The sequence below is a fragment of the Bombina bombina genome, chromosome 12 (genome assembly GCF_027579735.1).
Source record: "Bombina bombina isolate aBomBom1 chromosome 12, aBomBom1.pri, whole genome shotgun sequence".
Taxonomy (NCBI): domain Eukaryota; kingdom Metazoa; phylum Chordata; class Amphibia; order Anura; family Bombinatoridae; genus Bombina; species Bombina bombina.
The window spans coordinates 32,171,819-32,186,935 of NC_069510.1; the positions used below are offsets into that span (position 1 = coordinate 32,171,819).

Consider the following 15,117-nt stretch of genomic DNA (forward strand, 5'->3'; position numbering starts at 1 on the left):
AGCTTTATCTCTGGTACAGTTAAAATACCATATTCTTCATAGATACTTAAACTAATATTCATTATACACTACCATGCATTTTATTTCAAAGATTGTAGATATAATGTAGTAAGGTCTTGCATTGATATTAAATATTTAAACAGTTATGCATTTACATTGCATATTGGTTTAACTATTGCATATACATTAAAATGTGTTCATGTAAGCTTGTTGTCTTTATTAGGGATAACACAAACACATTATATACAGTATATACTGTATATATATATATATATTATATTATTAAAGGTAAACCATCCTCACCGGTGATCTGTTTGCTTGTAATTAATGTGTGTGTATAAAAGGTCAATGAGTTTCTGGACCCCTGACAGACCCTTGCATCTTTCATCCAGTGCTGCACTGACATTTCTGGATTCTGAGTCATGGGGAAAGAAAAAGAATTGTCAAAGGATCTGTGGGAATAAGGTAGTTGAACTGTATAAAACAGGAAAGGGATATAAAAATATATCCAAGGAATTGAGAATGCAAATCAGCAGTGTTCAAACTCTAATCAAGAAGTGGAAAATGAGGGGTTTTGTTTGATAACATACTGCATTTATCTTGCCATCAATTCTGACCAAATTTCCTGTGCCTTTGTAGCTCACACATCCCCAAAACATCAGCGATCCACCTCCGTGTTTCACAGTAGGAATGGTGTACCTTTCATCATAGGCCTTGTTGACGCCTCTCCAAATGTAGCGTTTATGGTTGTGGCCAAAAAGCTCAATTTTGGTCTCATCACTCCAAATGACTTTGTGCCAAAAGGTTTGAGGCTTGTCTCTGTGCTGTTTGGGGTATTGTAAGCGGGCTACTTTGTGGCATTTGTGTAGTAATGGCTTTCATCTGGCGACTCGACCATGCAGCCCATCTTTCTTCAAGTGCCTCCTTATTGTGCATCTTGAAACAGCCACACCACATGTCCTGTATTTCACCTGATTATTTGTGGGTTTGTCTTTGCATCCCGAACAATTTTCCTGGCAGTTGTGGCTGAAATTTTATTTGGTCTACCTGACCGTGGTTTGGTTTCAAACAGAACCACTCATTTTCCACTTCTTTATTAGAGTTTGAACACTGCTGATTTGCATTCTCAATTACTTGGATATCTTTTTATATCCCTTTCCTATTTTATACAGTTCAACTACCTTTTCCCGCATATCCTTTGACAATTCTTTTGCATTCCCCATGACTCAGAATCTTCAGTCCAGCACTGGATGAAAGATGCAAGGGTCTGTCAGGAGTCCAGAAACTCATCAACCTTTTATACACACACACACTAATTACAAGAACAGATCACAGGTGAGGATGGTTACCTTTAATAGCCATTCAAACCCATTTGTATCAACTTGTGTGCATGTTATCAGGCCAAAATCACCAGGGTATGTAAACTTTTGATCAGGGTCATTTGGGTAGTTTCTGTTGTCATTATGATTTAAAAAGAGTAAACATAGTTGATTGATAATAAATGGCTGCAGCCAAACAATAACCATGAGTGAAAGAAAAGTTTTTGTGTTATTCATATTCTCTGAAAAATGGCCAAGAAATCATAAATTCTGCCAGGGTATATAAACTTATGAGCACAACTGTGTGTGTGTGTATATATATATATATATATATATATATATATATATATATATATATATATATATATATATATATATATATATATATATATATATATATATATGTGTTATAGAAGTCAGTATCATCAAATGATATATTTACACAACAGGCAAGCAGTTACGTATATCTATAATATTAATTATACTGTCTTTAATTAGAAATAATAAACTCAACAAGCAACATTAATCAGATTTTAATTTATATGCAAATATTTAAACATTATTTAACATAATTTAAATATTGAATATTTATGTTTTGGGCCTTAGCTTCTACAGTTAGTTTTTGGTTATGGCAGATTAGGGGTCATTGTTTAAATAATATGCATAGTCATGTACAACACATATTGTTTCAATTATTGTAGATATCTTTAAATTTATTTAATGTTTGCTTAACCCCTTAACGACCAAGGACGTACGCCACACGTCCTCAAAAAAAATACAGTTAATGACCGAGGACGTGTGGCGTACGTCCTTGGTCTGTAAAGCAGCTGGAAGCGATCCTGCACGCTTCCAGTTGCTTTCCGGTTATTGCAGTGATGCCTCGATATTGAGGCATCCTGCAATAACCTTTTTTAGCAATCCGGTGCAGAGAGAGCCACTCTGTGGCCCTCTCTGCACCGGACATCACCGGCTAAATTCGTTGGAGGGTGGGAGCCGGTTCGGGAGGCGGGTGGCGGCCATCGATGGCCCTGATGATGTGTAGGGGGGCAGGATCGTGGGCGGGGGTGATCGGAGGCGCGCACGCGTGCACGGGAGGGCGCGTGCACGGGGAGGGAGCGGGTGGGAACTGCTACACTACAGAAAAAAAGGTGTATTAAAAGTTTTTAAAAATAGTATTTATTCATATAAAATACATTAGTCAGGGGGTGGGGGATTGGTCTGGGGGGGGGGAAGCTACACTACAGAAAAAGAACATAATAATTTAAAAAAAAAAACATTTCTCTTGCAAACTGGGTACTGGCAGACAGCTGCCAGTACCCAAGATGGCCCCCAATAAGGCAGAGGGGGGGTTAGAGAGCTGTTTTGGGGGGGATCAGGGAGTTTGGGGGCTAAGGGGGGATCCTACAAAGTAGCATATGTAAATATGCTAAAAATGTATTTTATTTTTTTTAAAAAAACACTTTTATTTTAGTACTGGCAGACTTCCTGCCAGTACTTAAGATGGCGGGGACAATTGTGGGGTGGGGGAGGGAAGGGAGCTGTTTGGGAGGGATCAGGGGGTCTGATGTGTCAGGTGGGAGTCTGATCTCTACACTAAAGCTAAAATTAACCCTGCAAGCTCCCTACAAACTACCTAATTAAACCCTTCACTGCTAGCCATAATACACGTGTGATGCGCAGCAGCACTTAGCGGCCTTCTAATTACCAAAAAGCAACACCAAAGTCATATATGTCTGCTATTTCTGAACAAAGGGGATCCCAGAGAACCATTTACAACCATTTGTGCCATAATTGCACATGCTGTTTGTAAATAATTTTAGTGAGAAACCTAAAATTGTGAAAAGTTTAGCGTTTTTTTTAATTTGATTGCATTTTGCGGTGAAATGGTGGCATGAAATATACCAAAATGGGCCTAGATCAATACTTGGGGTTGTCTACTACACTACACTGAAGCTAAAATTAACCCTAGAAGCTCCCTACATGCTCCCTAATTAACCCCTTCACTGCTGGGCATAATACACGTGTGGTGCGCAGTCACATTTAGCAGCCTTCTAATTAGTAAAAAGCAAAACCAAAGCCATATATGTCTACTATTTATGAACAAAGGGGATTCCAGAGAAGCATTTACAACCATGTATGCTATAATTGCATAAGTTTTTTGTAAATAATTTCAGTGAGAAACCTAAAGTTTGTGAAAAAAAATTGTGAAAAAGTGAACAATTTTTTTTTATTTGATCGCATTTGGCAGTGAAATGGTGGCATGAAATATACCAAAATGGGCCTAGATCAATACTTTGGGATGTCTTCTAAAAAAAAATATATACATGTCAAGGGATATTCAGGGATTCGTGAAAGATATCAGTGTCCCAATATAACTATCGCTAATTTTGAAAAAAAAGTGGTTTGGAAATAACAAAGTGCTACTTGTATTTATGGCCCTATAACTTGCAAAAAAAGCAAAGAACATGTAAACATTGGGTATTTCTAAACTCAGGACAAAATTTAGAAACTATTTAGCATATGTTTTTTTTGGTGGTTGTAGATGTATAACAGATTTTGGGGGTCAAAGTTAGAAAAAGTGTGTTTTTTTCAATTTTTTCCTCATATTTTATTATTTTTTTTATAGTAAATTATAAGATATGATGAAAATAATGGTATCTTTAGAAATTCCATTTAATGGCGAGAAAAACGGTATATAATATGTGTGGGTACAGTAAATGAGTAAGAAGAAAATTACAGCTAAACACAAACACCGCAGAAATGTAAAAATAGCCCTGGTCCTAAATGGTCAGAAAATGGAAAAGTGCTGTGGTCATTAAGGGGTTAATATTATTTTAAACATAAACATATATTTTCAAATATATCTTTATGTTTGAAATAATAGCAAGCAACTAATAAATTTATTTTAAGATATCTAAAATACGTTAAATAATCTACATTTTACATGACAATGCATAGTTTGTAAATACGCTGCTCTAAAACGTCAGCGTCACCGGCAAAACCTACTTGGCCTATCAGTGCTCCTGGAACTCAGTGCCGGACCGGAATTGAGCCATGGACCACAGGCCAAGGAGGTTTTTCCGGTCCTCCAGTGCTCGGCTTCCATCAGCGGTCTGGGCTCAATTCTGGTCCAGCACGGAGTTCCAGGAGCCCGAATAAACCGCGTAGGTTTTTCTGGTCGTCCGGCATTTTAGCGCATCTCTGTGACACATTACTTAAACATTGATGATAGCTTTAGTGACATAGCTATATAGTTATAATAAAGTTTATTACTTATAGTATAGTGTATTATTTTTTGACAGTAGGCAGTTAGATGGGCATTACAGGGGAGAGTTGTTTATACATGATGTAAGTGTAGGCGGTATTAGCGACTAAGCTGGGCATTCCGGGGGTGTGTAGGTTAGTCGTGACGTAGGTGTAGGCAGAAGGTGGGAGGTAGCGAACCGGAGCAGGGGGAGACTAGCTTATGCATGACGTAGAAATAGGTGTTTAGGGGGAGTTAGCGATGCATGCTAGTGGGTTTAGCCTGTACTTTGTTTTGGACACATCAACATGTCCAAAGCAGCGAAGTGCAAGTTGCGAGAAAGGTAGCGGCCATGTTTGTCTCAACATCGACGGAGCTAATTAGTGTAGTTGTAGTAAAACGTAGGTCACCAAGGCAATGTCTGATGTGTGTCTACACAGAAACCAATTTTAGTTTCAGTGAGCGCACTGCTTGCGCCGTGTAAGCACACTTTAAATGGGGCACCCCTCCGCAGTAAAATGCAGACGAGTGACAATGTTATCGATGTGGGTGGAGACATCACGCTCCCATCAATGTTTTGCACATCGCTCCCCAGGACCTTTTAATTGTGTGAACCACCAGGCTGATTTTACCGACCACCCGGCTAAAAAACAATATTTCTGCAAAGACCACATAGTATGGGTCATGTTGTAGATTGAATCCATTATCCTGAGATAGTATCAGTCTTATCCATAAAATCAGCCATTGAGTATTTCCTTTCCAGAAGTGTTACAGTGCTGCCCTGCTTGGGTTTGAACAAAGAGGGCAAAATGTTTCTGTCAACAAATCACACACAGTAAACAATAGGAAATATTTATTCAATTTGTTTTTTTTTTAAATACACTCACAAACACCAAGACACACAGAGAGTACCAGTTTAGGTATCGGCTGCTAACCAGCTGCCCAGGATACAACACCAACATCAATGGAAATATTTCCTTAGCTGAAACATCCAAATATTGAATCTTTTATAATATATTTATATTGACTGCAGGATTAATTTTTAAACTTCCTTTTTTAAGATAATTCCACCAGGAAAGCCCCTGTGACTGTCAGTGTTAAAAACAATGTTTGATCTGACGAGGTTTAGATAATCAGCCCCTAAGAAAGTAACAACAGGTCAGTCCAGGAACAAGTTCAAGGACAGGCTGGAGATGTCAACTCAGGTTGTATCGACAGGCAAAGTTGTAGGGTGAAGGACATACTGGAGTTGGCATCTGATAATCAGGTAGATTCAGTAAAGTAGCAGGGTCAAGAAAGACTGGGGTTGGCAACAGGTAATCCGCCAAAACCAATAAATGGATAAGCATAATCAGGAGAGAAAAAAAGCAGAGATAAGCAACAGAAAATATACAAAGCACACAAAGGCTTACTGAGTAACCAATACAATGGCACAGACATAGTTGCATTGAAATACAGTAAAAAAATTATGCAAAACGTCAGCAGACGCAGATATATTATGATGCAAGCAAGGTAATGGCGTCCATAACCCAGAAGCGAAGAAATCACAGCCATGAGGTACCAATCAGCAATGCTAGCCGCACAAATCAATTGTGTAACCAGCGCTTTCAGTCGGGGACCAGCAGTGCTCTGCAGTTCCTAAGCGGTATTTACTAAGAGTACTACTAGAAATCATCTTAAAGGGACAGTAAATATAAATTACGCTTTTACAGTAACATGTTGTATGTGCCCCAGTGTGGTACGGAAAGCTCACGGTTATAAAGTTCTTTTTCCCCTGTATATTGCCCCCCAAAACTACCTCTGCTCCCCTTTGATAGTCAGCCTATCCATATATTTTTTCTTAGCTGCTTCATAGGATTGTATGACCAATCAAAGGCCGTACCACTTACGCTATTGACTTTAAAGTAATACGCACCCATATGCCTTCCTCCTGTGTAGGGAATTGCCACATTAAAGTGAATATGGCCTATGACAGGCCTAGCCATCCTGTGACGCATAGCTATTGTCAAGGATTAGCAAGTTATCAATGAGGGGTTTAGGCGCCAATCAACGGCAAAAAAAAAAATTTGAAAAAGGTGAGCATCCCATACTATGCTTTCATGGGGCACATACTATATGTTACTATAAAAGCATTATTCAGGTTTACTTCCCTTGAAATCATGTTACAAAACCTCCTAAACAGCAAATAGCTGACAAAAGAGAATGCAGTAAATATATAATCCAAAGCATTACAATGATCTTGTTGAAACTCAACATATGATGCTTCTGGCAAAGAATTGAAACATTTATGCAACTGTTTAAAAATATTTTCTATAATAATTCTGCAACTTTATTACAGTATACTATTGCTTGTATATAACTATGTGTTTAAATACATAGTTAAAGTTAGCTAAAGAGCAGCAATGCACTACTGACAGGAGGAAAATAATTCAGACTAGTTAATTGCTGCTCCCGAACCTACCTATGTATGTTTTTCAACAAAGGACACAAAAGGAACAAAGTCATTTTTGTTATAATAAATCTAAATTGAAAAGTCTCTAAAAATGATTTATCTGAATCATGAAAGTTTAATTTGGATTTGTTTAACCCTTTAAGGGACTGGGTTGGGGGTTTAGTGTTAAAGGGCTAGAGAATTGCAAACAGCAAATGCTTATATGTTAGAGCATATTATTATTGCACTGTTTCTTACATATGTTTACCCCATGAAAGGGTTAAACACATAGATATGGTGACCTCCTAAGCAGCAATGCACTACTGGGAGCTAGTAGAACGGTGAGCCAATGACAAAAGGCATATATGTGTTGCCACCAATCACCAGCTAGCTCCCAGTACTGCATTGTTGCTCCTGAGCCTACCTAAGTATGCTTTTCAACAAATGATATCAAGAAAACAAAGTATATTTGCATATATATATATATATATATATATATATATATATATATATATATATATATATATATATATATAAAATTTAAAAGTGACTTAAAATCCAGTACTCTGTCTGGGTCATGCAAGTTTAATTTAGAATTTCCAATCATTTTAATGAGTAGGGTCAGAGGTTTCAAGCACAGGTTTATCAGCTTTATATTTTGCTATATTTACAAAAATTGCAATAATATTTACTGACTCACTATAACACAACACCATTGCAAAAGTGCCATATACTATAATAATATTTAATAATAACAATGTTTACTAACATATTACCTGTGCAGTGCTGTATATATTTAGGGACCACATTGCTACAAAGTCAACAGCTGAATACTAAGGTAATGTCGCCAGCTCGTGGAAGAATGTGACTCTACAGCTCACTGTAGACGGAAGTATCCCCTGCAGGAACTACATCCCCCAGCATGCCGCAGGCGGAACTTCCGGTGCGTGCAGTGACAGCAGCTACAGTAAGCAGGCAGTGATCGCGGGCCGCTAGTAGGGGTTGTTTCAGGGCCAATAACAGGGGATGCCCCAGGGCTCCGCGGGGCGCAGTCATGTTCGTGCAAGAGGAGAAGATGTTCGCGGGGAAGGTGCTGAGGCTGCTTGTGTGCACTATGGAGGGCGTCGAGAGTATGGAGGAGGTCACCGAGGACTGCACACTGGAAAGGCTCAAAGAGAGCTGCCTGAAACATGTAAGGGGACCAGGAATGAACCTAAAAAGAGGGGCAAAGAGAAAGGGGTCAGAGGGACAAGAGATCTGGGGAGAGTGACCTGGCGAGAGAGAGGGAGACTTTAAAGTGAGGGGAGCAGAAATTGGGGATATATGGGAGAGAAGACTTGGGAGAGGGGAGAAGATAATGGGGATATACACACACACACACACACACACACATATATATATTTACATACAGTTAATGGGGATTATATATATATACACATACAACATATGCAGATAATGGGGATATATATATATATATATATATATGAGCAGATAATGGGGATATATATATATATATATATATATATATATATATATATATATATATATATATATATATATATAAGCAGATAATGGTAATATATTATATAGCAGAGAGGAGGGCAGAGGGTAAAGGGTAGCAGAAAAAGGGGAAACATTTCTGAAGAGGGAGAGGAACAGAAATTGGGGAGTTAGACTTGTTAGAAGGATGTGGGAGACCTGAAAAAAGGACAAAGTCTGGGAGAGACCTAGACAGAATGCCACAGACCTGAGATGAGTGGAAGAGGTTTGTTTTGGGGGGTGCTTTAAGGAAGTAACTTGGAAGGGAATGCTCCAAGACTGAAATCCACCAATCATATTGTACCATTCAGTGATCCATTAATCCAGATCTGGCTTCTAAATGGTTTGTGGATTCAGGAGCATTATTTTGTTGATGACCACTGGGAGGGAAGGAGGGGGGGTTAAGATTTGAGACGGAAGACAAAGGGGGGGGCAGACAGGGTGACAAGTTAGAGAGAATGGGGGGATGCAAGAGACACCGAAAACAAAGCCCATTGCCGAAAAGGTAAAAGGAGACCTGATTTGTGAGACTGAAATATTTATAAGTGTATGTGGGGGGTGGGGTGGGGCTTCGTTGAGGCATATATAGATAAAGGAATTATGGAGATTGAAGTGTGGAAAGATAGAGTGAGAGACTAAGATTGGTAGGAAGTGATGGAGACCCTTTAGGACTTGGAGAAAACTGGTGGTTAATGGAAGAGGGAGAGTTGGATAGGGAATGATGCAGTTTGGGTTATGTGGAGGAGAAGATGTGACATTGGAGAGAAGGGCATTATTAAAGGGACACAAAAGACAATATTTTTCAATGACTTTACGATTTACTACTATTAACAAATGTGTTTCATTCTCTTGGTATCATTTGTTGAAGGAGCAGCAAAGCACTACTGGGAGTTAGTTGAACACATCAGGTGAGACAATGACAAGAGGCATATATGTGCAGCCATCAATTAGCAGTTCCCAGTAAGGCATTACTGTTCCTGAGCCTACCTAGGTATGCATTTCAACAAAGGATACCAAGAGAATGAATCAAATAAGATAATAGAAGTAAATTGGAAAGTTGTTTAAAATTTGATTCTCTATTAGAATCATGGCAGAAAATGTTGAGTTTTGGTCCCTTTAAGAGGAGAGTGACAACTGTTACAAGAACAGTTTTATATTTGAGGACCTACAGAAAAAAATATAATTAGGGTCTAATTTTAACAATGAAGAAATAATTTGTAAAGAAAGATGTGGCCTAATTACTTTATTGTCCACCTTGTATATACCCTGTTACTTCTAGACATTCTGCTATATCTGCATAAGCTTTGTGTTACAATGGTTCCTACTCCGTATTACATGACATGGGTAATGTTTGTTCGCCTGGCGCAAACAGCAGCCGAAATAGGCATCTGACGTAATAAGAGTTTGTTTTCAAACCACTTGAACACTCCTAAAAAACAGACCTAATACTGACTATAAACTACATTTCAAAATCATTTTGGGAGTTCAATTTACTTTAAAGCTTTATTTACAATTATTTGTTATAGCATATTGTGGGGGAAACATCCCATTGGTTTGTTAGGTCACATGTTTATTTTAGAAGTTTAATAATAGTATACTATATGATAATCTGGAATCAGGTCAGCATTGCCCCTGCAGTAAGGAGCACAGAGAAATTCCCTCAGCTAGATATGTCATCTTTTTCAGAGGACGTTTGCAGAGCTAAATTCTATTAATAACTAGAAGCCCATGTTCCTGATGTCGCCTCTATATTTATAGAATAGCACCTGACCTATCCCAAATATACCAATATCATATTGATTCTTTTTATGTACTTAAATAGCCCAGAGCAGGAGTGAGCAAGCAGGCAATTTAATTAGTCTCTGCCTTGTTTATGATATAAATCTGCAGCACAAGTTATTTTTTTTTTTTAATTCTTTACAAACATCCTGATTTTGTGTATCCTAAATCTGAAATAAAAAATATTGACTAGAGATGATTTGATACAATTAATGTAAACTCCACTGGGATTTGAACCACTCACAAACCTTTTGTAAGAAGTAAAATGATTGTTCTTCTTTTACATTATCTGCTGTTAGCGTTGAATCTATATTTGATCACTTATTTTTTGTATTGATTTTTTTCTCTTATAGAGACAGTTTACTGCAAAATAGTTTTTTCCTTAATGTTTATTTCCAACGAATTGTTATCCCAGTTACAGAGTATAAATTGTATGAAAATTGTGTCTTTATTTTTGTATGTGAAATAGCTGGGTTTACTCTTTGAAACCACCACCCATTAAAATAGGTTGTTCTTGCAGTGAAATCATATCTCTCTATTTTATTACTTTCTATACACACGCATATGCTTCTTTACATTATCTCTGTCTGTTTACCAAAGCCCAATACATTTTATTTCTCATAACCCCCACTGGAAATGTAATTTCTTCTGCTGGCTGTGTTTACACAATTTATCTATAGCTAATACTTAAAGGGACTACTGAACCCAATTTTTTTCTTTTGTGATTCAGATAGAGCATGCAATTGTAAGCAACTTTCTGAATTACTCCTATTATCAAATTTTCTTCATTCTCTTGGTATCTTTATTTGAAATGCAACAATGTAAGTTTAGATGCCGGCCCATTTTTGGTGAACAATCTGGGTTGTTTTTGCTGATTAGTGGATAAATTCATCCACCAATAAAAAAGTGCTGTCCAAAGGTTTGAACCATAAAAAGCTTAGAGGCCTTTTTTTTCAAATAAAGATAGCAAGAGAACGAAGAAAAATGATAATAGGAGTAAATTAGAAAGTTGCTTAAAATTGCATGCTCTATCTAAATCATGAAAGAAAAAAAATTGGGTTCAGTGTCCCTTTAAGTATATTAACTTTCAGTATAGGTAGGAATACCACAGGCACAATCGGCTATTTCAAATGCTGAAATAAAGTTAAAGGAACTATCTGTAAATAATTTAATACACTTCAACAGGTAAAATGGATCATTGGCAACAAAGTAAAGTGGAGAAAAATTTTGGGTAGGCGCTTCCTTTTAAATCTTTTACCCCTTAACAACCATGACCTACCCTGTACGTCGCTGTCCGTTAAGAGTTTTCTTGGTTATAATAGCATGGGTCGCGGCGTAACTGTGCTTTTATGCCCTCGTTCCTTCCTGCTGGCTAACGTAAATAGTGCGGTCTCTTTTCCTCTCTCTATCTGTCTAATAAATATATATAGCACTTTAGTTTTATTTAGCTAAACCTCCCCATCTGATCTGATTTCCAAGCTCCTTATGGTTTATTTCAAACTATAGTCCTGTAAATGAAACAGAGGGAATATAAAGTTACCAGTCAGAATATTTATAACTGACATTCATTTAAAAAAATGTTAAAGCACAAGGCCATAAGTATGCATTCTGGGAAGGATTCTTTACCCTGACATAATGTTTGGCACAAGGAGAAGCCATATGCGTTACAGAAGTAGACTACTGTATTTTAATCTGTGAGAGCTCAGAAGGTTTTGGAAGGGGAATCCTGATATAAGCATTTGGGCTCTTCTTTTCAACCCCTTTAAAGGAACATGAACTCCAACACTTTTCTTTCATGATTCAGATAGAGCATACCATTTTAAACAACTTTCCAATTTACTTCTATTATCTAATTTGCTTTGTTCTTTTGGGATTCTTTGTTAAAAAGCATACCTAGGTAGGCTCAGGAGAAGCAATTCACTACTGGGAGCTAGCTGTTAAATGGTGGCTGCATACAAATGCCTCTTGTTATTTGGCTCACAAGATGTGTTCAGCTAGCTCTCAGTAGCGCATTGCTGCTCCTTCAAAAAAGGATACCAAAAGAATAAAGCAAATTTCATAATAGAAGTCAATTTAAAAGTTGTTTAAGATTGTATGTTCTATCTGAATCGTGGAAGAAAAATTATGAGTTTTTTTTGTCCGTTTAACCCCTTCGATGCCAGCAACACTGCATATTATTCCAGTCAATAAATTAAAAGGTTCTACTCAAAAGACAGATTTTTTTTTTTTTTTAAACAAACCGTAAAATAAAAGGGTGTTCTAATATAATAATTATATGCTCTTGTTTCCTTCAAAATGGTTTAAAGCCAAGTGTTGCCGCAGCTGGTTAGATCTATAGCAGTGATGTCGAACCCTAGCACTCTAGATGTTTCAGAACTACAATTCCCACGATGCTTAGGCACTCTGAATTCCAGTCGAGCATCATGGGAAATGTAGTTCTGAAACACATGGTTCCACTGATCTATAGCAATTTTTGGGGTATTATGCATTTGCAGGGGTGTGGATTTTTTTTAAAAAAAAACTACTTGTCTAAGGGACTAAAGTGAGAGCGCAATCTACTTGTCCCTCGTGACAATCTACTTGTCCTGATTCGCAAAATAATTTTAACAAAAACTGTAAAATGTAACTAACTTTTACATTTGTCAGAACAAAATCTACTACTCATTTGAAATTCAAACTAAAAGTGCTGTTGCATTGTCTCTTTATTATGCATTTATTCATGTGTTTAGTGGTCCTTTAATATTTTCCACTCTTTAACTATGTCTTTAACGGTTCCTATTTGCTCAATAGCTGTATTCACATCTGTAGTAGTACTGAAGCACAACTTTGGCTATGTATTTACCTTCTTTACATGGGGTTAAAGTTTAACCCTGGCATGTAAAGAAGGTAAATACATAACCAAAGTTGTGCTTCAGTACTACTCCAGATGTGAATACAGCTATTGAGCAAATAGGAACCAGGCATAAACGCTTTTGCTTCAATCCTTGACCATATTTTTTAACTGGTATTACGTTGACTATGTGTTTAACCCTGTTGAAAGAGTTAATTGAATTTGTTTAACATAGAAATGTTTTAATAACATAGAGCATTGCATTTTCACATTACAAATCTCCTTTAAATGTTGTAAGAATGTATTGAATGTACCATAGTTTTAGCAACAATAAGACTGAACTCTTTAAAGCTGGGAAGGATTTTTTTTTTATAAACTTTGCTAAAAAATAGTTTTAGCAAACGAACATCAACCATATACTGCCAGGATGTGGAACCATCTTGTTGTCACATGTTAGATAAATAAGTGCAAGTACTTATTTATGTTGATACGTGACAATAAGGCAGATAATATATGCCTATACCAAGGTTTACTATAGTGTCATCTCTGTCGCACAATAAACACCAAGGTACCGGCCTCTTCCAAATATGCACCGGTATAAAGAGCTAGTGTGCCTGACATACATACCCCACCTCATGTAAGGACACTAATCGTATGCCCCATACCATAGGTTCCCTTTAATCACACTAAGGGAGAATCCATTCAAGTACCCTATTGTCTAGATGGTACTTCTCTAGGAATGGCTGTTAACGCCGTGAAGGAATTAGCGCCAAGCCACACGGTGGGAAAACTCAGTCCAACCTCCTAAACATTAGGACCGACATCCACAGTAAATATAGGCTGCAATTAAAAAAAATCAAAGACCTATAGGCCTAAACGCGCTCCATCCGGAGCCTGAGAGTGCGCAAACATATAGGCAACAGTCTACGATCAAATTCACTGTGATTTAAGCTCCACAAGCCATGAGGCTAAACTAGACTGATCCTGTGGCGGTAATATTGAGAGTCCTACCGATGCAGGATCGCAGACCTCCCTAACTGCTGTATCTCTCAAAGAAACCGGATTGAGTGAGGGCCACTACGGAGCCGCAACTCCAGTCCGTATAGGGAAATACAGCAGAGGGAATATGTACAAATCGAACAGAGACAAGCGGCCCACCGTTATTCCCAATGCTCAGTCCGGGTCTGCTAATTAGGTACTTAGCAGGGTATCTTTTCTTGCAAATAAATATGTGGCTGATCGATCTGTGCAGGCTGCGCTGTGTAACCCCGCTCCTAGTCCTAATAGCGCTAAGGTCTGCTTGCCTGAAGCAGGGCTAATTGTAAAAAAAACAACAAAAACCATGCCCCGGGCGTCGAGCGATAGGAATTGCGCATCCCTGAATTGTGTCTGCTATAAACTAGTTTATAATAAAAAAAACTTTGGGGCGGGTTTTCTACTCTGAGTATGTTTCTTTAAAGGACGCTTTAAAAGTGATTCTGTGCCAGGCCTGAGCAGGATACAGCTGTTAATTGGTGGGCAAGTACATGTCACTCCTGATTGGCTCACCAGTTGTCCCCTGGCAACAAGCATTCATTGAATATTAAAATATAACGAAGGAGGATATTTTTAATCACATTAGAATGTCCCTTTAAGTATAACCATTCTGGGCTAACAGAACTGTTCATAAGCTAAATTTGCAGGATGCCGTCTTCTACAGATTGTCATGTTTAGTCATTCCCATTATCCTACAACCTACGTGTTTGTGCATGCAAGTAAACACTTTCTCTCTTATCAATCCCCCAGTGTGCTCACGGGAGTCTGGAGGATCCTAAAAGCTTGACGCATCACAAGCTGATCCATGCTTCTTCTGAGCGAATATTGTCTGACACCAAGACTGTCGCTGAAGAGAACCTACAGGACAAAGGTAAGATGGGAGCACAGTTTATCTGAAAATTGTCCCTTAATGATACAAACGTATCCTGTGAGAGGTGAC

The 15,117-nt window shown here is 37.9% G+C and overlaps 2 protein-coding genes across 2 annotated transcripts in view; one reads left to right on the top strand and one right to left on the bottom strand.

The window, feature by feature from the left end:
• Window positions 1–7,950, bottom strand: part of LOC128642776 (xenotropic and polytropic retrovirus receptor 1 homolog) — a 556,720-nt gene extending 548,770 nt beyond the window's left edge. The window contains exon 1 of the mRNA XM_053695572.1: window positions 7,771–7,950. The gene's annotated coding sequence lies outside the window, so the exon portion shown is untranslated. The remainder of the gene's footprint in view (window positions 1–7,770) is intronic.
• A 98-nt stretch (window positions 7,951–8,048) lies between these two features.
• The window catches only part of UBAC1 (UBA domain containing 1), a 48,503-nt gene continuing 41,434 nt past the window's right edge, over window positions 8,049–15,117 (top strand). The window contains exons 1-2 of the mRNA XM_053695571.1: window positions 8,049–8,186; window positions 14,928–15,048. Coding sequence (XP_053551546.1) covers window positions 8,049–8,186; window positions 14,928–15,048 — 259 coding nt within the window. The remainder of the gene's footprint in view (window positions 8,187–14,927; window positions 15,049–15,117) is intronic.